General features: G+C 43.8%; 1 protein-coding gene and 1 long non-coding RNA gene across 2 annotated transcripts in view; one reads left to right on the top strand and one right to left on the bottom strand.

The window, feature by feature from the left end:
- Positions 1-8,453: 8,453 nt before the first annotated feature.
- On the bottom strand, positions 8,454-14,540 carry LOC140648007 (uncharacterized). Its single transcript, XR_012041052.1, has 3 exons — positions 14,523-14,540; positions 12,637-12,758; positions 8,454-8,470 (listed from the first exon to the last, which is right to left on the bottom strand). It is a non-coding gene; the product is annotated as an uncharacterized lncRNA (long non-coding RNA).
- A 2,992-nt stretch (positions 14,541-17,532) lies between these two features.
- COL1A2 (collagen type I alpha 2 chain) overlaps positions 17,533-22,396 on the top strand; it is a 41,859-nt gene continuing 36,995 nt past the window's right edge. The window contains exons 1-4 of the mRNA XM_072854253.1: positions 17,533-17,743; positions 20,087-20,097; positions 20,704-20,721; positions 21,407-21,442. Of these exons, the coding sequence (XP_072710354.1) occupies positions 17,674-17,743; positions 20,087-20,097; positions 20,704-20,721; positions 21,407-21,442 (135 nt within the window). The 5' untranslated portion in view covers positions 17,533-17,673. The remainder of the gene's footprint in view (positions 17,744-20,086; positions 20,098-20,703; positions 20,722-21,406; positions 21,443-22,396) is intronic.

Raw genomic sequence — 22,396 nt, 5'->3', positions numbered from 1 at the left:
TAAAAAACTATGAGTCATGTGGATTTTGCTGAAAGGTAAATGGTCATTATGCTGACCAAAGGGTGTGCCTTTCTCTGAGCTTTCAGCTTTGGGATCCATGTTTATATGCTGCGAGCTTAACTGCCTGTGAAATGCTGCAAAGCACTGATGAGAATTAGAGGAGCAGGAAAATGGAAAGGTTTTATTGTCAAAAGTGGGTTCAACAAAGCAGGTAACTCATCTCTGTGTTATTTTAAGCCCCCTACTTTTCAGGTAAGCCCAAGCATACTGCTGGCCATTTCTGCTCAGACTTCCTCTGAGACTAACACCCCTTTTATTCTGAAGGGCTGCATGAAAGAAGAGAGTGGTTTAAATTCAATTATTTGCAGCCAGTGATGACTGCCTCTTACTTTTTCATAACACCAAGAGGTTCATAGTGGCTTCTCTCCCCCTCCTCTCTTACTACACTTCAGAATAAGGAGAATACTCAGAATGAACTTTGCCTGAATAGTGAAATCAAGGAGTTGCAAGCAGTTTTAGTAAAAGGAAGGAGGGGAAAACGGCTGCAGCTATAAAGAGCATTTGGAGGGCTGGAGAGATACTGTACTTCCCAACAGCTGCACTGCATCAAGGCAAACCACAAAATAGTTTTGCAGCAGCTCCCCAGAGCACAGTGGAAACAAAAGCCAGACAAGGCTGTTTTGGGTGGGTTTTTTTTAATGGTGGAAGATAGGAGGGAGAAAGGAACAGAAAGCAAAAAAAATCCCTGTGCTAATATACCACTGTGTATATGCTGCTGTAAATATATAGGCAGCTGGCAGTAGTGCACCTCATCAGATGTTACCCATTTGCTGTGATTTACGTGCTGAGTTTTTAGGGTGGAATTCATGGAGTAGTCAATTACAGTATTAAACTACTAATATAAACATCGAGAGACATAAAGGAATATCTGAAGATATAGATAATTTTTATTTTCAAACTAGTGGCACTCTAAAGAAATTTCATTTAATTTACTAGTTACACCAGATTAAAACTAGTGTACATGAGGGAAGCTTTTCTGTTCCCTTTCAGAAAACTGATGTCAGTTATTCTGATTGTGTCTTTATTCTCCTCCTCTGACTTTCCACGAAAATATAGACCTTTTTGTTGCAGTCAGAAAAAGATGCATTGATTGTCTGTGGCATTGACTGTAGCTATTCAGATACTTCACTTTTAATGAGAGGGTTAAGAAAAATAACTCCTCCCCAGGACCTGAAAAACTTCAGCTGAAATTGTAAGAATGTCTGAGCCGAAGTCCTGTCTCCCTCCCTGCCCCCATTCTTCAGACTGCACTTTACTTAAATAAACTATTTGGGTTGGAAAACATTCCTTAGCTCTATTCTGAGTCATGATTTCTCTGCCGCTTTAGAATCTTTAAAACACCAGGCAACTTGTCAAAAGTTTCATTCTACCTAATCTGCTGGGGGAAAAAAGGCAGCTCCTCAGTTCCTTGAGCATAGGGAGCTCAGTCCAAACAAAGTCACCACTTCGGGTGATGGCTCTTGCATCACGCATGAGGAGGGAACATGGGCTTTTTCCTAGATTTCCTAATTACACTCTCAGAGGGACACAGGCTGATACAGAACTGGCTATGAAGAACTCCCACTTTTTCATTTCATCTTTTTTTTCCTTTTTTTAAAACAGATTTTGGGACCAATCCATCAAAAAGTAGCCTTCGACCAGTTAAAAAAAAAAGGCTGAGCACTCCATATAAATAGCAACACAGAACTTATGGTGTAAGAGGGAGCATTGTTCTGGTATTGATACTACAGCAAAACCGTAACCTCATTAAGATTAACATGTGTTTTCTTACCAAGCAGTTCCATGAAGTATAGAATGAGGTCCCCCCTCTCACAAAGAGCACAACGAACTTCCACAGTTACACAGTTTTAGATGGAAACAGGTACAGACCCATACAATCGAATTAGTGATTTAAGATACCTTTACGTATCAACTGTTTGTGTTGTCTATGTGCACAAACTCAGTTAAGGTAAACTGCAAGCTAATAAAATTTACCTTATCCCTTAAGGGAATAGAGATAAGGTTATCTTATTTTCTCATGTTTGTCACAGATTTCTTCTTCATGCTCATGAAGCTTCAGCTTCATGATCGCCGCTCAGCTGGTGCCAGATCTTTTGTCAAACCACCTGTATGCAGTAGTTCACGTCTTTCTTTGTGATTGCTTTGTATACAAAGACTTGTGAAGACTGGTAGGTCTCTGTGTTTGTTTTGCCAACTAGTGTGACTACAAAGTATTTTATTCCAAGGAATGGTGTATGCTTCATCTGCCGTCACAGGGCACACAGTATGGTAAAGAAACTATTCTAATACCTCATAGCAGTGAAACACAAGAGCTTATCAAAACGAAAATGAAGAATCTTCTGTACGGGCTGGAGCAAGTCAACCCACTTCATGTCCAGGACCTGCAGCTCTCCATTATTAGCTGTTTAGACCCAGTTGCATTAAGTAGCTCATAGAGAACAACCCAGAAATCAAGTGGAAAGTGATGCCCATTTCACTACAGTGTTTGCACCCACTCCCTGTAAAGCCAGGTCTGTCTGCTAGCACAGCTCCTCTCAGGCCCCACTGCAGTCTTTCCCACACAGCACACTGCTCTTACTTCTCTCACAGCTGGCACACAGCTGCAGCTCCCGACGCATCAGGAGAGAGGCAGATGTTTGGTGCCAAATGAACATCAGCCATTTCACAAAGCTCCTCACCTTCCCTCTATCTCTTTTCCATGCTACCTGAGCGCTACCTGAGTGAGCCTAGCTGCCCTCCCCACCACACAGCACCCAGCTTATTATACACTCACGTGCAGTGCAGAACACATACAAGAACCCAGGTCAGCTAATTGTGGGACAAGTCCTGGAACATTTATTTATTATGGGGCAAGTCCAGGAACTATGGACACTTCTGAAGTGCTGCTTTCTTTGAAAGGTGGTAATGTGAGTAGGACTGAACCTTAAGAACAGATTATATCACATACACATACATACAGGTATACTTGGAAGACAGAAAGGTTGCCTTAAGCCATCTCCTGACCTTGGTCACAACCCCTCTAGGTCCCTCTCTGCATCTTTTTCCTGCACTTTGCCTTCTATCCCTGCATTGAAATGCTAGATATGTTTACATTCTGCCTACCCAAGAGACTTCTGCAAATCTCTGATCAGCATGATCATATAGTGAACTAGTTGTTAGCTGTCTCTCTGTAAACATACATATTGTTCAAATTAGGGCTTGAAGACAAGGGCTTCCTGTTTGCTCTCGTTCTTTTACAGCCTTACTTGACAGGTGAAGTCTCTGCAAGTGACAATATAATCCATTTCTGGCAAACTCATTAAGAAATATATGTAGGAAATAAAAAGAATAGCTAGAGCACAGCCACCTTGCTGTGGTTCAAAGCTAGTGTCTCAGGCCCTCAGAACCATAATCAGCCACAAATTTCCTCCAAAATTTCTTTAGAACTGACTAACATAGAGCTGGGCATCAAGACAGCATCTTCCAAGTGGCATTTTAATGGCCAGACACCTTCCTAGTGTGAAGAAGATTGAAAAGCCGCATTATATCCACAATTGTATTCAGGCAGTGAGAATGGTGTTTCCCAACCTCACTCATAGTTATGCCAACTCAGTGATAAATGAGGCCTAACATTCTGCTTGGTGGAAGTATAAAAATTATATTCAAGGATCATATACAACAATGGTAAGCAGTCTAACAGAAGTGTGTAGGTGATGACTGAAAGATAGCTCTTGAAGTAATAATTACTTAGAGAGATGTAATGCCCAGGTGTAGCTAAAGCTGAGTGAATAGACGCAACACTAAAGGTTCAGACTGGCATTAGAGCTCAGCCACAGGGTCTGCTTGTGCCAAAACATTAACATTTCTTTGTCAGCTGAAATTAAGGCAGGGCTGACTAAAAGAAGAATATTCAGCACCATTGTTGAACTTCGTATCTTCAAAGACCTGTGCCAGCGTGAAACTATTAGCATGCATCACACATCTGTAAGTCATGTAAATGAAGGCTCTTACACGCATTATGCAGGGGGAGAAACAAGGACCCAGGAGGTAAATTGCCGGAGGTTAACTAGTAAATCAGTGGCTTCAGGTGATGATAAATGCTTGACTGCTGGTCTTATGGCAAATACCATCATGCTGCCTTTTTACATAACTTGTATGCAAATGTTCCATTGTTGCAGAAAATTAAGAAATTGTTTGGAAGCTTAATGGCCCCTTGGAATTATGAGATTCTAAGCTCTGTTAAATTGGCAAATAGGGGCTCTAACTAATCTGTTTGAGTCCGTTGACTATATTAATGACCTGAAAACTGAATATTGGTGTATGCAACATGTTTATCATGTAACTCATTAGTTAAATTTCTGAATGAAATTTGATTTAACTGGTAAGCCGAGACATGGGAGGTAAAACAGCAAAATAAGCTGAAAACCAAGAGAAGAAAACTATGAAACTGATTCTGCAGGGAGTGAATGTAAAGGTATTCTTCACTTTTCTCATTGTAATTTTGGCAAGTATATTGAGAATGAGAGCCAAAGTGCTGTCATTTCTAGTAGTGTGATTCTTGCACCAGTGTAATTTTCTGGTGTGCTGTGATAGATTCCCCCAGGTGTAAATGCGATCATTATTTAGTTGTGGATCTCTAATAAGTAAGCCCCTGCTCCTTCTCTGACCGTAGTTTAGAAGCAATTGTTACTTTGCTGGTATAAGAACTGAGAACCTGAAATCCCTGTAAAAATTGGTACAGTTTTATTTTTAATGAACAATTTTGCAACTGTCAAATGCAGATCTGTGTACAAACAAATAACTTAGATGCCAGAGATGTTTTTTTTTTCACTTAGAGAAAACAGAACTGAGAAAATAATAGTGGTAGAAAGAGGATTGTAGGTGTAGGAAAAGAGGCTAATTGTGGGGAAACAATGAAGCTATTAGGGGTAAGGATAATTAAGTAAAAATAATTTTCAGTCATCAGTCTAGAGAAGGACATTAGACTAGGATGTAGTTGGGGATGGTTGTTTCTTCACAGATATTCCTGTTTTTACTACAGATACTTGCTACCTCCTTTTAGTGTCCTGATAGTTCTCATAGGCAGGCTAATGCCTGTCTGGCATCTTCACTGCCAGTCCTGGAAGAAAGGGTTTCCCACCTCACCATCTTTAAGATATCCCCATCAGTCAGTCCAGGAACAAAGGCCGGCAATTACAAGACAGAATTGCACCCACTGAATATGGGATATCCCTTGAAAGGTGCTCTAATTTTTGGCAACCCTAAAATCTTAATACTTCCCAGGATTCCCCCTGTATTTTGGGTTAGAATGAGAAAATCTAGCTGCTCAAATTATGATGTCAGCTCTTCCATGCTAGTTACTGAGCAAGGTTTCCTTGTAAAAGCCTGAAGCATTGTCCTCAAACCCCTCTGATTCTTTTTTCTCCTCACTTCCCTAGTTGTCGTTGGAAGAAGTCAATCCAATGCACCAAGGCTGCAGAGACAGAGGCTCACAAGGGGAAGAAGACTCAAACTCATCTTTTGTAGCCCTAATTCCCATGAATGCACCTGCAGATCAGATACCTGATATGTGATGGATTTGTTACCTATGTATTACATAATGTCTTTCTATAATTCAGCATATCTCCTATAGTAGACAAGAAATATTGTTGTTCTAGATATGATCAGCAAACACTAATGAAAGACCACCTCCTAGGATAAAATAATCATATTTCTTTTAGCTAAATAAATTGGAAGTTTTTTCTAATTGTGAGTTGCCTTCTATTTCTGTTGAACTCTTTCCTTCTGTATTTCCTCAAATGGGGATGAAAGGAAACTCTATGCCATTCTTTAGGTTATCTGATTGTTTAAGTCAAATTTGTGAATGATGAGAATTTCTCATGAGCCAAGTTAACCTATGAGCAAATTAACCCTTGCTAATCAGGCAGAATGGTTCAGCTTCCACACAGTTTTCCTGTTGATTTAAAATAGAAGCAAGCCCACTGCTTCCCTATTGCTGTTTAAGGAAATCCTAAGATACTATGAGTTGTATGACAAAACTCACTGTTAAACAGTCTTTGCAGTTGATACTGCATAAACATCAAGAATGTCATTCCTCTTATCCCAAACTTGTCTTTGTGCATGAAAAAGAGACAGCAAGCTTGTGTATTCCCCTTCAGTAGAGCTCTTCCCTGCAATAGCGGCAGCAGTTCCAGCAACTTAGAAAGACCTGAGAAATATGAGAGTCTGGAAACAAAGCAATAAAAGTTCAGCTGGGCAGCTCCAGTCAGAAATCATCTGGAATGTGGCAACACTGAGTTGCAGGGTAAGTTATGGATTTGGAAGCAGCTAAGGAAAATTAAATTAACCCAAAGCAAAGAAAAAAAGAGAACTTCTGTACAAGCTAAGATACACATTCTCTGGTGCAGTTTCCTTTTCCCTTAATTACCACTCAGACTCCTCTGATGATCAAGCATCTGTACAGTGGAGTTTGCATGTGATGAACAAGTAAATCTTGTCCTGACCTAATGATGCAGAAACGTGATAAGGCCTGAATTTTGAACCATGCATCTACCTAAGCTAAAAGCATTAAATTCTTAGAGTACAAGGATTTAGAATATTAGAGTATTAGAATTTAGAAGTTTAGAATTTTAGAATATTAGACCTTGCAAGACTGGCTATGCTAACATGTCTGTATATGTTCAAAGACTGCAAAGATCTTGGGTACTGGGGCACAGCTGATGCTGCCAGTGCAGAACTAGAGTTTGAGCATCAATGAGAGCACAAACTGTCTCAACATTTAAAATTGGAGATAACAGCATGAGTGTTTAGTACAGAAAATAACGAACTAAGGCTCATGTAACTGTTTCACATTCTCTATTTGAATGCAAATAGCTTCAAGCAATAATTCCTAAGAGCATTTAAACTGAGATGAAGTTTATAAACCAGTTCTGGAAGACACACACAGAGTTAGGCTGTATCACTAATAGTACACAGCAGCTCTCAGAAATGCTGAAAGCTGCCTTCATTTGAATGTCTTTCAGTTTCACGACAGGTATATGGAGGGAGGCACATTTCACTTACAGCAAAAATATTTACCTCATTTCATGAAAATAGTATGTGATTTGATGGTTAAGAGAGAGTTTGGCTTCAGCTGGCTGCATAATCCACAGTCCAAATCTGCTAGGGATAGAGCAGAAGAATGGATATAGCTATGTGTTCTCTCATAATGGGTGATCTTTTCATTTTCAGTTTAGTCAAATGGAAGGCAGCTTGAATCAGGTTTATATCTAGCTTACTTTGCTCTCATGCATTTGAGGGGACTGTAGTAGGCATGACCCCCCAACACTTCTTGTCTATAGCAATTTTATAACACAGAGACACCATCCTCTGCGGTTTGAAACCTTTCAGAGTAGCCTTCCAAAAGCCAAAGACCTGTTAAATTGTAATTACTCACTTAATTAGCCAGTCTGGTTTGTTTTGGAAGCACTTTAACCTTTTGTTAGTTTGTTCCTTTTCCATTCTATGAGACTTTTTTGGTATAAATAATTTAAGAAAACATTTTTGTTTTCAATTTGGATAATCTCTGATGTGATTGCAGCCTGTGGTCCAGTCCTGTGACCACTGCAGGAGAGGCTGAGCAGCTGCTGAATCACACCTGAGGCTATCTAGGCTACTTAGGTTGCAGCCCCAAATTATCCTGAGAGGGCACTGCACTCTGGAGGGGTTGCGCAGGGAATCCACAAAGCTCATGCCCTTGAGCCTTGCAGCATAGCATTCCCTTTTAATGCACGCTCTTCTGTACGCTACCTGCGGTCACCTCAGAGCAGGGCATCCTGCTCACTCGTGGTATAGCCCTACTCTACACCACTACCTTTCCCATAGGGCAGCATAGCATCAGTTCCACTGAGGACCACGCTAGGTTCCCAGCACTGTTCCTGAGCCAAAACCTGTTGGGATTCCTGAGGGGAATCCACTGAGATTCTCCCGTGTTTTAGGACTGAGGCCTACATGCACACAGAAATTTCACCAAGACATCCCAGTTCTTAACCATTCTTTCTGTAATTTCTTACATCATAAAAAAAGGAGTAACTACAGAAATATATTATCATTTATAAGACAGCAGACATTTGTACATGCATTTTTCATCTGGAGGTCTTCTGTCCAAATCTTATCCATAACCCCCACCGAACACCTGGTTTCACATCACAAAATAAAAAGCAATTTATAAATTAAAATATTTTCCCCTGTGACTGTTTAGCAAAATCAGGTCAAGCTCAGACAGTTTAACTATTCTCATGTACCACCTGCTCAGCAATATTGACTCTGTAGACATGTTCCTACCTTTCTTAGAGTCCCATGGATATACCTGTCAGGTACATTAGTTTTCCATTTAATTTTTCAATGGCACTTCCAGGCATATTGTAAACTACAGACTTTTCCCAAGGAAGATCTAGAAGTAAAAAAGTAAACTTTTTGAATCTGCAAACTATATAGGAAATAAAAATTCTTTTAAATACACAGGCTCAGTACTGACACCAGTTACAGAAAATAAATGGATACGATCAACCTGTCTGTTTAAAGAACCCAGCTTTCTTCCAACACTGTGGTGTTTTTTTCTTTCACAAGTGCTTTGGAACCCAAGAGTTGCTCTGTCAGGTCAGATCAAAGGTACATCTAACACAGTGTTTTGTCTCTGACAGTGACCAATAGCAGACATTTAGAAAAAAAAAAAAACTAGAAGAGGTAGTATTTTATTAAAATATTCTCATTGCATTTAGCTTCTTATGGTGCAGCAACTACAAGCCTCAACTCTCACTGTCAATTTGCCCTTTGCAGAGCTTCAATGAGTCCACTGATTTATTGCTTAATGTTTCAAATATCATATTAAAATTTCACACTTGAAAATATCATCCTGTGAAAAAAAAGTAGAGTACACCGTCACAGCAAGGGTAGTTATCATCTCACAAGCCTATGTAGGAATATACCAGGTCAAGAATTAGCAACCATTTTCAAAGAGTGGAAAACAGTGTAGGAGAGAGAATGGAGAGCTACCACTCTTTATCCATTAGCGGTATTTCCTAACAAGGAAAGTTAATCCTAAGAAGTTATTTTGTGCTGAAGACTGTCAACAACTTTCAGCAAACATATTTTTGGTCTGAAGCCTCAACAGACCTCAGTAAGGGAACACCCACATTCTCTCTATTTGCCTGCCCATTGTATCCCCCTGTAACTCCCAACCTTGTAGCCCACTTCAGTGGAACTGATGGAAGAAGCACAAAGATACTAAGATTCTGCAAGTTTCATGAAACTGGCAGGCAGGTAGCGGGAAAAAACTAAAATCAGCAACTCCAAGAAGGAAAGGCTGCAGTGGGAGTCAGAGCTTGTCCAGTTTGGTTTACCAGCAGGCCACTCAGCACAAATATGCTGGCCTGTTTGGGGCTAGCCCCAGCGTGGGCTGCTTTTTTGCCCAGCTGATAGCTGCACAGGCGGGAGCCGAGGCTACTGAGAGGGGGCAGGTATAGAGGGTGTGAGAGGAAGAAGGGAGGAGCTGAGGGTTTTAGGATGTATGCCACATCTATCTGTAAGGTCTATTGGTTACACCACTCATGGAATTACCTGGGGTTTTTTACAAAACTACACACTATTACAATGAACAATGACCTATTAATCATTATTAAATACTTTTAACAAAGCACAATCAGCTTTAAAAATGCTTGTAGGGAGAAACAGCACCATACTGCACGCCATTCATCGATTCTACCATTTAAAAATGGGAACACTGTGGTGTACAAGTAATTCTGGGACACAGCAAGATATTGCACTCAGCCAAGCATTAGATGAGTGATTGCATCTGCAAAGATTTCACATTTGCCTCTGTGTGACATGAGCATATGCCGTGAGTCCTTGTACTCAGATGCTCTAAGATTTTTTCCTAGTCTGTAGCAGGAGATCTTGTTTGTCTTTCCAGTGAATGGGGAGTAGAAAGTTGTGGAAAGGACATCCGAAAGTAACCAGCATGCAGATGATTTCCTCTGCATCCTCCCTCCAGAATGAGGGGTTCTAACTACACTTGAAGCAGAAGAGACGTCTGTTCATAGCTGCTGTAGGAGATGAAAGCTTTTCAGATGTGTGCAGAAGGGGTTTTTTCTCTGCAGGATAACAAGGGGTGAAAAGTTTTAAAGTCATGGAAAAGTCTAAACTGACAGGGCAATGTTGTTTCTGAATCTTACTGATACCTGCATGCTGCCTCATTTTTCAAAGTAGGATTTAAATGCATTTAAAAACTACACCCACTGCCTGTAGGAATTTAGCTGCTTCAGAAGCTAGCTTCAGTCATGTGCAGTGTCTGAAACAAGTCTTTACTTGCACTGCTGCTTATTTTCGACTGTCAGCATGCATACCAAATGGTGTCCATATAATGAAGGATGAGGTTGAAGGTGCTTCCTTCATTGAGACAGATTTCTTTCCATTAAATCATCAGTTATGTACTCTTTGTTGTAGCTGGAAATTATCACTTAATACGGAAAACTACCATTTATTATTACATTCATTGAAACTCAGGACCTGAAGATAACAAAAAGACTGATTATTTTTCCACCTGCTATAAACAGTTCTGGTTGTGGGTTCTTTTGGTGGGTTTTTTAAAATTTTTTTTATTCTAACTACTTTTTCAGTAGTTACTTTCAAGGCAAGGTACCAATGATTTGGCATTCTCCTGTAATATTGCCTGTGTGATTTTGATTGCTATAATAATTGTATCAAGTAATAACTAGAGCTTTATATGATACCCTCCACAAACTTCTGTGCAAATAAATTTTCATGCAAACCAAATACAACCCATGATTGTGTTTGCTTATTTTAAATTAATTCACTGATCTCTCTCTCTTACATTTTCCAGTGCTTATTTTATTCATGTACTTCTGAGTCCTTGATCTTATCACTCCCAAGCCTGTTGAGAATGTGAAGGAATGGATCTATACAGATCCACTACAAGTGATGTTCATTGCATTTTCATTTTTCTTTTCTCTGTCTATGATATAAAAAAAATTCTGAAAGTCCCCAGGAGCTGAGGCTTTGTAGCTGTCAATTCACAGTGCTATGCCATACAGATGCAATGGAACCTTTTTAATACTGTTATTTGACCTCCATTTCAGCAATATGCTGATTAACAGTGGTACAAGCTTGGTATACCAGAACACACTGCCACAGCAGAGACTTACCAGCTTATTTAGAGTCTGTCTATACACATCCATTAATATTTGTGTTCATATAGAGAGAGTAGTCTCACCAGCATTACTTTAATTTGCTTTACTAGAATTTACTGAGACTGATGATCATTTTAAAAGGACTGCCTGCCTTAATTTTACCTTGCCTTCTGTTTTTGATGAGAATCTTGTGTGCCATAAGCCAAAATTCTAAGGTTGGCAAATAGAATGGGCCAAAAAAAAAAGATGGTTAAAGCAGAAAAAAACGTCCCAAATTCTGTGATATGGCTTAAATACTTGTGCGATTTTTCGAGCTTGTGAGATTTACAACTATAGTGAATAATGGCCTGGCTCTGCTACTACTGAAGTCAATGGGAGTTTCCATTCTATTATCTGAGTGAGAACAGAATCCGAGCCAGTGTGGAGGGCTGTCTATAACAGCCATGCAGACTTACAGCTTTATTAAATGGAATGGAGGTGAAGTCCAAATGGTCTTAAAAAATTTGTTTTAAAATTAGCTTTCAGATGTAAAGTAAGCTAGTATATTAATAATTGCATTATTTTATTGGATGACTTTCAGTGTCATAGAGCAATAGACTGAGTTGATAATGATCTTAAAAGCAGTCTATGTGTCCTGAATTTACTTAAGCTTGATAAATTGGTTTGGTTCCAGTAATGACCAACTGAGCCTTCTATCAATACGTGGACTAAACCTTTGTTTTGACCTCCTCAATTCCTAAATATGTAATCTTTGAGGAACAAAAAAGAAAAAGGGGAAAAAAAGAGATTAAAACCATTATATACTTTAAATAAGTAAACACCACCCAGAAAGCTCACTGACTGCCACTGCAGAAGTTTGTCACATTTGAGAAGGATAACTAGACATCTCAGTTTCAGTGAAGCAGCCTTGAGCAGTCCTCTTTTTTGTCTTAAGTATAATCGAGGAAAATTTTCCATTGAATTTGTCTACTGATCCCTTCAACAGCACTCCCCCATGGGCTGCTGAGCTGCTCTCTGCCTATCAGTTGTTCCTTTCTGAGAATCTAAGACCATTGCTCCTGCTGAGAATAATGAACGATGATTTATTTCAAGTGTACACAGCCCCTGGGGAACAGGAACTAAAGGAAGCAGCTGCCATAGCTGTTCACATAGAACCTGTTTGTTTCTCATTAAAAGTCAATTTGCTGGACTACTTTCCCAAACGCCACTTTAAATGATTCTGAAAGAACTGTCTTAAAATATCAAAGAAGTATTAGAAGTCAATGGCTATGAGCTGTTTGCAAAGAACAATGTTCCTGCTTCCATACCATTTACTGGCACACTACAGACTCCCTCTAAATGATGATCCATGGACCAGCCAAGTCATGACTCTCTTTATGTACCTGTGCCGTGCTCTTAGATCTCTGTATACCTTTAGTCCTACATGGAAACAGTGTCCTGACCACAGGAGCTTAGCATTCCTGGCCCTTCAACACAGGGTGCAGAGAACTGGTGGAAGTTCCTTGCACACTCTCATCTCTCCTCAGGATTTTCCTGTAAGAGTATAGCACAAGTTTTTGTTTGTTTTTTTAACTAAGCAGTCAGGAAGAAAACAGCAAACATGAAACAATGAATTGAGGTTAGGGGATACACCGTGCTCTTTCTTTATTTTCTCCACTGACAAAAGTACTAGTCTCCTTGTTATTCAGAGCAAGATACTTACTATAACCAAGCTAAGATGTGAAGTGCAAAATCATAAACAGTTTTATTAAAGCTAGCTCTAATCAAGCTGATATGTCTACACAGGAGACACCAAATAGAATCTACTCAAGATTCAAGCTTAGTGCCGCATTAAATCGTATAGACCCTCATATCTCTATGTATACTACAAAAGAAAGACTAAAGCACTGTGCTACATCCAGATCGTGTCACTTAACCAGCCCCAGTACTCAAAGAAGTCGCACTGGGAAACTACTTCCCTTATGCAGCTTTGTTGCTCATCCTTTACTGCTATATAGTTGGGCACGTATCCATTATCTGAACAAATTTGTGAAGCTTTGTGTTGGAACAGACATAAAGAAATCAATAATCATTTGTACCAACCACAAATACTGTGGCTCTCCCATTCATATCAGCCTGAGGAGAACTGGGATCTGAGAGCACACCAAAACCAGTTATCCACGTTGGGGTATGAGGTTTGGGGACAGCCTAAAAAGATGCAGATCTTTCTCCAAACTCTGGCATTGCTCTGTGTTTTCCTGTAATATGGTACTGGCCAGACAGTATTAAACTGTTTGGCTGGATAAGGGCTCAATGGTTGGCTGATAAGTTTTGAAGGAGTAGGCAGGGCAAATGCTTCCCGGTGTATGTATGAAAAAGTTATATTTTTCAGAATTTTAGGTCTGCATTCTAATGAATTGTTCAAAATTATGAGAAATAAATCTGCTTTGACATCACCTGGAAAGTCATCTCTTTCAAAGCTTTCCCCAACAGCAAATTTTCCAGAGGTTATTTTTTATTATCATCCATTTCAATTTAAACTGTGCCATAGGCACTACTGGCTTCAGTGTGAAAGAGCTCCTTTAAAATAGATATGATCCAAAGGGAAAATGAGTTCTTAGATGTTTCCTTGTTAAAGCTGGCTGATCAAATCACTTCTGGTATGCTAATGGCTCCAAAATCTGTCATGTTCCTTCTGTTAATTTAGGAGTCCCTGTACTAGTAAAGATATTTGCATAATAGCAATCATTTGCAATAATTGTATTTTAAGGGAAATATATTTTCCAAGTTCACACTATAGATCCAAATTCACTGAGCACTCCCTTTTTTGGAAATAAGTGGACTTTTCCCCAGCCTTCTAAGATTACTTCTGCATGCTTAGATAGAGTCGGTGAGCAATGTAGCCTACCTTCACGACAGAAGCTGTGACAGTATCTATATGACAAAGATACTTTATCATACAGGAAGATCAACTTAACAGGCCTTTGTCCCTTACCCTAAAACCATTTGGTGTTGCTTGAATTAGTGCTGATGGTAGAGAGAAAAAGAGATACCTCTTTTTCCTTCCTCATCTTTCCTGAAAATATGGAAGAAGACTGTGGATGAGTGTTAGTGAAGAAAACGGCCAAGGGCTCTATAGGTTCCAAAGGTCAGGTATACATCTGAGACTTATGTCAAAGCTGCCGCTCCTAGAGAACTGCAGTTATGCATTTTTCAGTGTAGTGGTTTGTTGAAAAGAGACCTGTAGACATGGGAAAAGAGCCATACCAATGAATTATTATTCTGTATCTCCTTTTTTCTAGGGAAGGGCATCCTTACCCATGTGAACCAATCCTGAAATGGCTGGAGCACACCAAGAAGGAAGACTTATTTCGAAGCCCAAGAGCTGTAGTTTCATACCATCTCAACAGCTTTTGTGCGTTGCTGAGCTTCTGGTTATGTCTCTCCCTCAGCCATTTGCTTTATGGTAGCAGTGGCAGTTGAAAATCCATGTCTTTGAGGCGGGGTTTCCCTTCTTTGGGGTGGAGGCTTGTCTTTCCTGTGTGAAACTTCATGGGTAGGATAGAGGGGAATGGTAGTTTAGTTTGGTTTGGTCAGGATACATGTGTCCACATTCTTGCACCATCAGGGTATTCCATTAGTAGAAAAGGGATATCATGCCTTGAAAATGTGCATAAAACTAGGCAAACAATATTTGTCTGACATTATATATAGGCAATTACACCAGAGTTTGTCTGAAAAGAGTCTAATTACTATTATAAGTAGGCAATAAATGTTCTTCTGATGCTGCAGTCAAAATTAATTTGACGAAATGAAGAAAAACTCTGGCTATAGAGTCAAATAATTGATTCCAAGGGACAAGTTTTAAAAAAAACAACACTATTCACTGGAAGTGGAGGTGTCAGGAAATACTTGGACTTGAGCTTCAGTGCTTTGGGTCTAATTTCAATCATTATTTCAATTTGTTTGAAGGTCACTGAGCTCTTTGTAGGTTTATGCTGGTATAAACTTTAAAGTAGTCAACTTTGCTGCCCAGGTTAATTTTAAATCCTAGTTCATTTAAATTGATACCATTCACATGAAAGATACAACCTGAAAGAGTATTTATGTACTGTTTATGCCATATACTTTTATTACGATATTTCAATGTATCACCATCTGTTGGGCTCCTATTTTGTGGTCAGACATATCTTGTTAGATCACCTTTTTCTAATGCTGATGGTATTTTTTTAGCCAAACTACAGGTTTAATTCCACATGCAGTTTAATTCTGTGCGTTGTCATGCACATTATCCATTTCATCAGCACTCTTGATAGCTAGGGAATGTCCCGTACGTGGAGGCGGCTTCAGGCAGGCTGTTCAGCCTGGGTACAGCGGGCTCTCCCTGACACGCGTGGAAGCGTGGCACAGGGCTGCTGCTTCCGGCAGTGCCTGGCGCTGGCAGTGCCTCGGGACACAATCTCTGTGGGGTCCCCCCTCAGATGGACACCCATGTCCCATCTTTCCCGTGCTTTCTGTTCACGTCCCCCCGGGGGCAGCTTACAAATAAGGGTTGGATACACCCCCTGCATCTCCCCAAACACACTCAGGGGCGGGCAGGAGGCGGCTGCCCCGCCGGCTCCGCTCTCAGGAGCCCTCCCGCTCGCCCCGCCGCGGCTCCCCCGCCAGCGCGGAGGCTCCTTGCGGCTCGCTGGTGTGCCTGAGCAGGATCCGCCTGCTTGGCGACCCACGCCCGGGGGCTGGGGGAGGGAAGGGGAGCGAGCACCGCGTCCCGCGGCGCCCTCCTCGCCCCTTCCGCCCCGGAGAAGGGGGCCCGCTCTGAGGCGGGGCTCCCATTTGCCTTCGCCGTTACCTCTGCCCGGGACTCCCTTCAGCGAGCAGAGGGGGCCCGGGAGGGGGCCGGCTGCCTGCCTTGGAGGAGCCCCTGGGCGGGTAGGCGGGCTGGCCGCGGCCGCCACTTGGCCCGGCCAGCGGGACCACGTCAGCTCCCCTCAGTCGCCGCAGGCCAGAGGCCGGCGAGGCCGAGATGGGCGACCCCAAGTGACTGCAGCCCCCCGACCCCAGTCCCTGGGGCAGAGGCGCCCGGGGAGAGGAGATGGGGCCCCGCTACGCGCCGTGAGGGGCGGCCTGTTCCTGCTGGCCCTCAGGGGCACGGCGCGGGTACCTCATCTCGGCCCCTCGGCCTCCCTGAGCGCCGGGGGGGGGGCCGGCGTCTCTCCCCCCCCACCCCCTCCCACCCCCCCTCCCGGAGAAGGGAGAAGCCGGCTGCCGGACAGACGTGGCAAGCAACCTCGCCAGCTTTCCCCTCAGCTGGGTGCGCGGGTGGCCGGCGGACAGGGGAGCTGGTGGGAGCGCCCAACCTCCTTCCTGCGCCGGAGAGCCGCCGTGGGGCTCTGTTTAGCGGGCCGGGAGGCGGGGAGTGCTCGGGACGGCCGGCTGCTGGGGCACCCCAGGCTCCCCCCTCACACACGCACACTGCCCGAGCGGCCGCGAAGCCGAGAAGAGAAACTCGCGGCTCTCTGCCCGCGCCCTGGCCGGAGAGACGTCCCCAGGGAGAGCAAACCGACGGGACGCGAACGGGCTCTGCCGCGGTCGGCTGCGAGCGGGATGATGGGGCTGTCGCTGCCTCCTGCTCGTCGCGGGGGACCGAGCACCCACGCCGGCTGCCGGCGGGGAAATGCGAAGGGCGAGGGACGGGGGTGACAGGTTGCCCGCACCCCGTGCTGGAGGGGCCGGGCGCCTCGGGACCTCTGGTGAGGGGGAGCGTCGCCTTTTGCTCTCGGTTGCGGTGGGACGACAGGGAGATCCAGCCTCCTCCCCGCTCCCCTGGCCGCTTCCCCGCCGCGATCCGAGCGGGGCGGGAGGCTCCGCAGGCCCTGGACAGCTCCTGCTTTGAAAGCCCTCGGAGCGCTCTCCCGGCCACTGCCAGCCGGCCGCCCGGCGAGGCTCCCGGCCGCGCAGCCCAGAAAAACAGGGCGAGGGGCGGGGAACGTCTGAAAAAAAAAAATAAAAGAAAAAAAAATCAGACGACGAGTCAGATTTTCCTTCCGAAAGCCTCAAAGTGTCCACGTCCTCAAAGCATGGAACCAATTTAACGTCGCCGCCTCCCTCGCTCCCCCTCCGCCCCCTCCCCCGCCGACCCCGCGCCCCCTCCGCCCCGCGGCCGCCGCTGCCAAGGCTGCCGCGCCGGGCCGGAGACACGGGGCACGTGACGGCCTGGGAGCCGCGCGGGCCCCGCGGCCGCCGCGCGCCCATTGGCTGCGCCGCCGCCGGTGACTCGCAGCCCCGGGACCCTCCTGCGGTATAAATAGGGCGGACCGGGGCTTGATTAATTTAGCATCCCGGGCAGCAGGTTTCTGCTAAGGTTGGAGTTACTCCTCAAGACTGTATGCCTGCGTCCCATAGGTAATAGCTAACCACCGACCAGGGACTCTGCACCACAAGGAGTCTGCATGTCTTGCAACTAGACATGCTCAGCTTTGTGGATACACGGATTTTGTTGCTGCTTGCAGTAACTTCATACCTAGCAACAGGCCAACGTAAGTGCTTTTAGCTTGTTTGTGGCATGGGTGGTGGCAGGGGGTGGCTGTCCTACTTTCTGCGCTCTATCCAGACGTCTTCCCCACGGATGGTAGTCTGCGGGGAGCTGCAGCTTCCCAAGCTATAGAGACCATCTCGTCAAACTGCCACCTCCGTCCCAGATCAGAATCTAGCTTCTTTTTTTTTCGTCAGAAATAGAAAAGGATGGCAAAAGGCCAACGAGATCCCCCCCTAAAAAAAAAAAAAAAGAAAAGAAAGACGGGCTCGTATCCAAAGGATAGGCAAAGCCCCAATTCAAGCGCAGATGCTTGAAGGCTAGGAGGAGGGTGTTTACGGCGAGCGGAAGAATCCAGGCTGCACCCAGACTGCGCTTCCGTGAGACTTCGGGCGCGCTCTCCGAAGCGGGGGACCCGGGAGCAGGGGCAGGCGGCGGCTCGCCCCTTCCCTGCGAGGGGAGGGCGTGCGCCCGGCGGGCAGCCCGGTGCGGGGCCGCGCCGCCGCCCCGCCGCGCACGGCGGCGCCCCCTGGAGGCAGAGCGGGGCCGCTGCGGCGCGCCGTGGTGCTGGGCGCCTTCCGGCCCAGCCCGGCGGGGGAAAGCTGTTGGCGGCTCCCCCGGGGGCTCCGCGCACGCTGAGCCCGCCCTCCTGGGGGTCTCCGGGGAGGGAAAGACCGTACGAGGCAGGAGGGGGGAGGCAGGGAAGGAATGTTGCTTAGCTCTAGTGCGAAAAGGGGATGGGGCTCCCCGAGGGCGCAGCGCGGCTCTCCGCCGCTCGCTGGGAAGAGGATTTCGTGTCCCCCTCGCTGACGGAGAGCGCGGCTCCCCACGCACACACTGCGGTGGGAGAGAAACGCGCCCCACGCACTTGGCTGAGGGAGAAGCGGAGCCTTCCCGCTGCCTCCCTGCTGGGCAGCATCCTGTGAAGTTCCCCCTTAGCCCCTCGCCGCCGTTCCTCTGCAGCACTGGCTTTGACCGGGGGTTTGGCCGCGCTCCTAGGCGGAGGAGGGAGGGAGCAGCCGTGCGCTGCCCGCTCCTGGCGCTCGGAGTCCCCGCGAAGGTGCCCCCCGTGCCCCGCCCGCCGCCGGCTGCGCCCCGCCTCGTCCCTGCCGGCCGCTGCCAGCAGCGAGGCGTGGGGTGGCGGCGGGGCGGTGAGGAAGCCGTGGCGGTGGGCGGCACGGTGGCCGTGGCCCGGAGGAGGCCCGAGGGCCCGCGGCGGGGCCGTTCTGGCGGGGCGGCCGGGCTGAGGCCTGTCCCGGCGCACCGCGGACGCCCGCCGGGGGACATTTCCCCCCCGTGGTGCCGGGCAGCGGTAGCAGCGCCCTCGCAAAGGCTGAGGAGACGGGGCGCTTCGTGTGGGGATCCCGCCGGACCGACCGCCCCCGCTTTTCCCAAAATAAAGATAGTGTAGTCGCCAGTGTCACCATCGCCTGGGGGCAGTAATGTTTTTAATTTTATGTTGCGTTAGTATAGGCAATCGGCGTTCTGCCAATGTATTTCAGTGCTTTATGGTGCTGAGCACTTCAGTATTGTTACCTTTTTGCTGGACTGTATGAACCATCTGGATTGAGTGTGATCATACATTGCCAAAGTGACACTGCATGGAAAAACACCCAACAACTTGTTGGTTAGTAATAATGTCAAATTGCTGGCATTAAAGCGTGGTGTGAGACGTTTTTACCATGGTAAGTTTCAGCCAAAATTCAGAAAACAGATTTTTGACAATTAGTATCTGCAACTAATTAACAAGAGCATACTTAGTAGTAATTAACATACAGAGAGAAAGTTATTTGCTGTTTGGTGTTTAGCAGCTTCAAACTGTTCTGCTACACACTATGACATTTTACAGGAATTTATGGAAATAGGTGTTTGGGTAGAACCATTCCTCATAAAAAGTGAGATGGGGCCATTTAGATTAAAATTTAAGATTACTCCTACAATTTAATATCTTCACATGTGTCACCCTGTCTGGGTTTATTCATCTGTTGCATGCCCACATACTTGAAAATATGTATGTCCTTTTTTTTTCCATGGAGATATGTTTAAGCATCCTTAGAGCAGGCTTACAGAAGATATCTGCCTTTTTACTGTATCAACGGTATTACTTGTTTTAATTTCATTAGCAAGTCTGTTTTGAATTTCAAATACATAGCAATCTCACCTGCGAGTGTTTTATAGTTTAAGATAAACACCTTAAAAGTAAGAAATTACATTAAGAAAATGTTTCTTGCATTAAGAAAATGAACAAAATTGCATTTTGATTTAAAAGCATTGAAATGTAAAACTTGTAAAATAGCTGAATCCACACTCTAATTATCTCCTTTTTTTCTTTCCCTTCTTTTTCCAGATGTGAGTGAGGTCAGTATAATTATTTTTTATCTAATATGTAACACTCAATTAACAGGCTAGACTTCTTTTTTGTGGCAGTATTATTTAGTAATGTTAATTCCCAAGATGGTCATGGAAAGATACTGATTAAATCCTGAAGGGACTGCCTGGAAAGGTACCCACCCCAATTTCTCAAGTGGGACGGCCTTTTTAAGAGACTGCCTTCATAGGTGTAAAGACCATGAGGAGACAGAACGGAGCAGTGGTGTTTGGACATTATACCTGGCAGACTGGATTGGAGATGACTGTACTTTAAAGCCAGTCTTCCAGTCCAAATTTCATTGCACAGAAGGATTATGAAAGAACTCAGGTGTGACTTTTTTATGCCAGTTTCATAGGCCATAATAGGTATAAAATTGACAGTCTTCAACAGAATGTTCTAATGTAGTTATCTTTGCTATATAATAAGCTCCTAGCCTTCATAGTAATTTAAAACCATAGGGCATACTTAAATATACTGTACTGAGAAAAATTATAGTTATGTAAGAAGATGAGTCTAAGTTTGTACATTATTTTAGTTTAAAATATTGTGAGAAATTGTATCTCTTTTTAATTCTCTTCTTTATTTTTTCTCAGGCACCTGCAGGGCGGAAGGTAAGCATTTTTATTTTTCTTGTGTGGAAATGGAGATGTTATCAGATATTCTTAGGCAGATTAACATTTTGTTGAATATTGGATGAAAGGAAAACTGACTACATTCATTATTTCCAGTGTTCCCTGAGAATAGCAGTAGCACTGAGATGAGTAGGAAGTAAAAAGGAGGGAACAATGGGTGCAACATCTTAACACCAGGGTAAATTCAAATATTGGATTTAAGCTGCTTTACCCAAGAGCAGAACTAAGCCTACCAAGAACTAAACTGCATCAAAGTAGCATTCTTGTTCAACCAGAGTTCCTTTGGAAAGATTTACATGAATTGAATAGTACAGCAATATCCATACAGGTCTAAGAGGCTAAATAGATTAGATTTTATTTCTAAAAGTTACTACGGTTAAATTAGAGCCAGTTATTCAGTAGAGACTAAAACCAACCCTGCAAGTACTTCTGTGGACTGTGCAGTGATACTTTTAACTGACATAGTAATGACAGTGACTAATCTATTTCCAGTAGTTTATTGTGGAAAAAGAATATGCTGTCTGTGGAAAATAGCTATTGGACCTGTATGTGCAGTTGTCTTTCCCTTTTTCATGTACACTAATTATTTTTAATGTATCTGTTTCCCTGTATTATCCTGGAAAATTTCCACAGTAACTCAGTAAGTTTTATTTTCTTCCAGCAGGGCCCTAGAGGAGACAAAGGGCCACAGGGAGAAAGGGTAAGGAATTAGATTGACGTTCATTTGTTTGCGATCTTTGAACAACAGTTGTTGGACAACCAATAGGAAAAAACTAAGTTTAGGCATTGATGTGAGATTAAATGAATGTATCTGTAGAAGCTTGCATGTACAATTTCATTAAAAAGCAACTAAGTTGTCTATGTACCAAATTCTGCACCAGCAATACCTCACCAGCCTAATTATGGTCATTGTGCCTGAGCAGATGTGGTTGAGTTCAGATGACAGCCTAGCCCTCCAAGTGATGGTTTGAAAGCCTTTTTTCCAACTGGCCACAATGGAAATAGTGCATGAAAATGCAGAAAGGAAAGTTGACACATAAAGGTGTAGTCTTTGAACAATATAGTATATGGATAAGCTCTCTACATCAGACCCGAATAGACAAAGCTAGCTTTGAGGATCATTCATTACCTGTGCCTCCAAAGATGGCTTGAAAAAGCTCTCTTCTTGGCAGCTAGGCATCTACCTTCTATTAGTCGAAGTGGATATTGTACTGTTAAAGACTACTGTAAAAGTAACCATAAATAAGGACAGTTGAATAATTTAATTGTAATGTTCATTCATATTGCTGATATCTGCTTTTCTGATTTGCTTCTACATCGTTGCTGCTTTTTGTAAAGTGGTATTCTGAAATTCACAACCTTATCTGGGCAGTGTGTAGTTATCATGTGTCTTTTCTGTTTCTTCTGAAAATGAAAATGCCATAGTACTGATAGGTAGGTCCTGAAGATTTCTTAGATCATAATATGCTGACAAATGCAATGGTAACTATTAGGAAGAGAATATCTGTATGGTCAACTGGATATGTGCTTTAGGCTACCACTAAATAAATTTGTTTAATGAAATGAGATACATGCTTTGTCCTGAAGGCAGCAAGCGTAATCCTGCTCCTTTAGAAATCTGTAAGACTTTTATTATGGATTTCATCTAGCACTG

The sequence above is a fragment of the Ciconia boyciana genome, chromosome 2 (assembly GCF_034638445.1).
Source record: "Ciconia boyciana chromosome 2, ASM3463844v1, whole genome shotgun sequence".
Classification (NCBI taxonomy): Eukaryota; Metazoa; Chordata; class Aves; order Ciconiiformes; family Ciconiidae; genus Ciconia; species Ciconia boyciana.
Note: the sequence above shows the minus strand (reverse complement) of the source record. Positions and strands in the feature narration are given on the sequence as shown.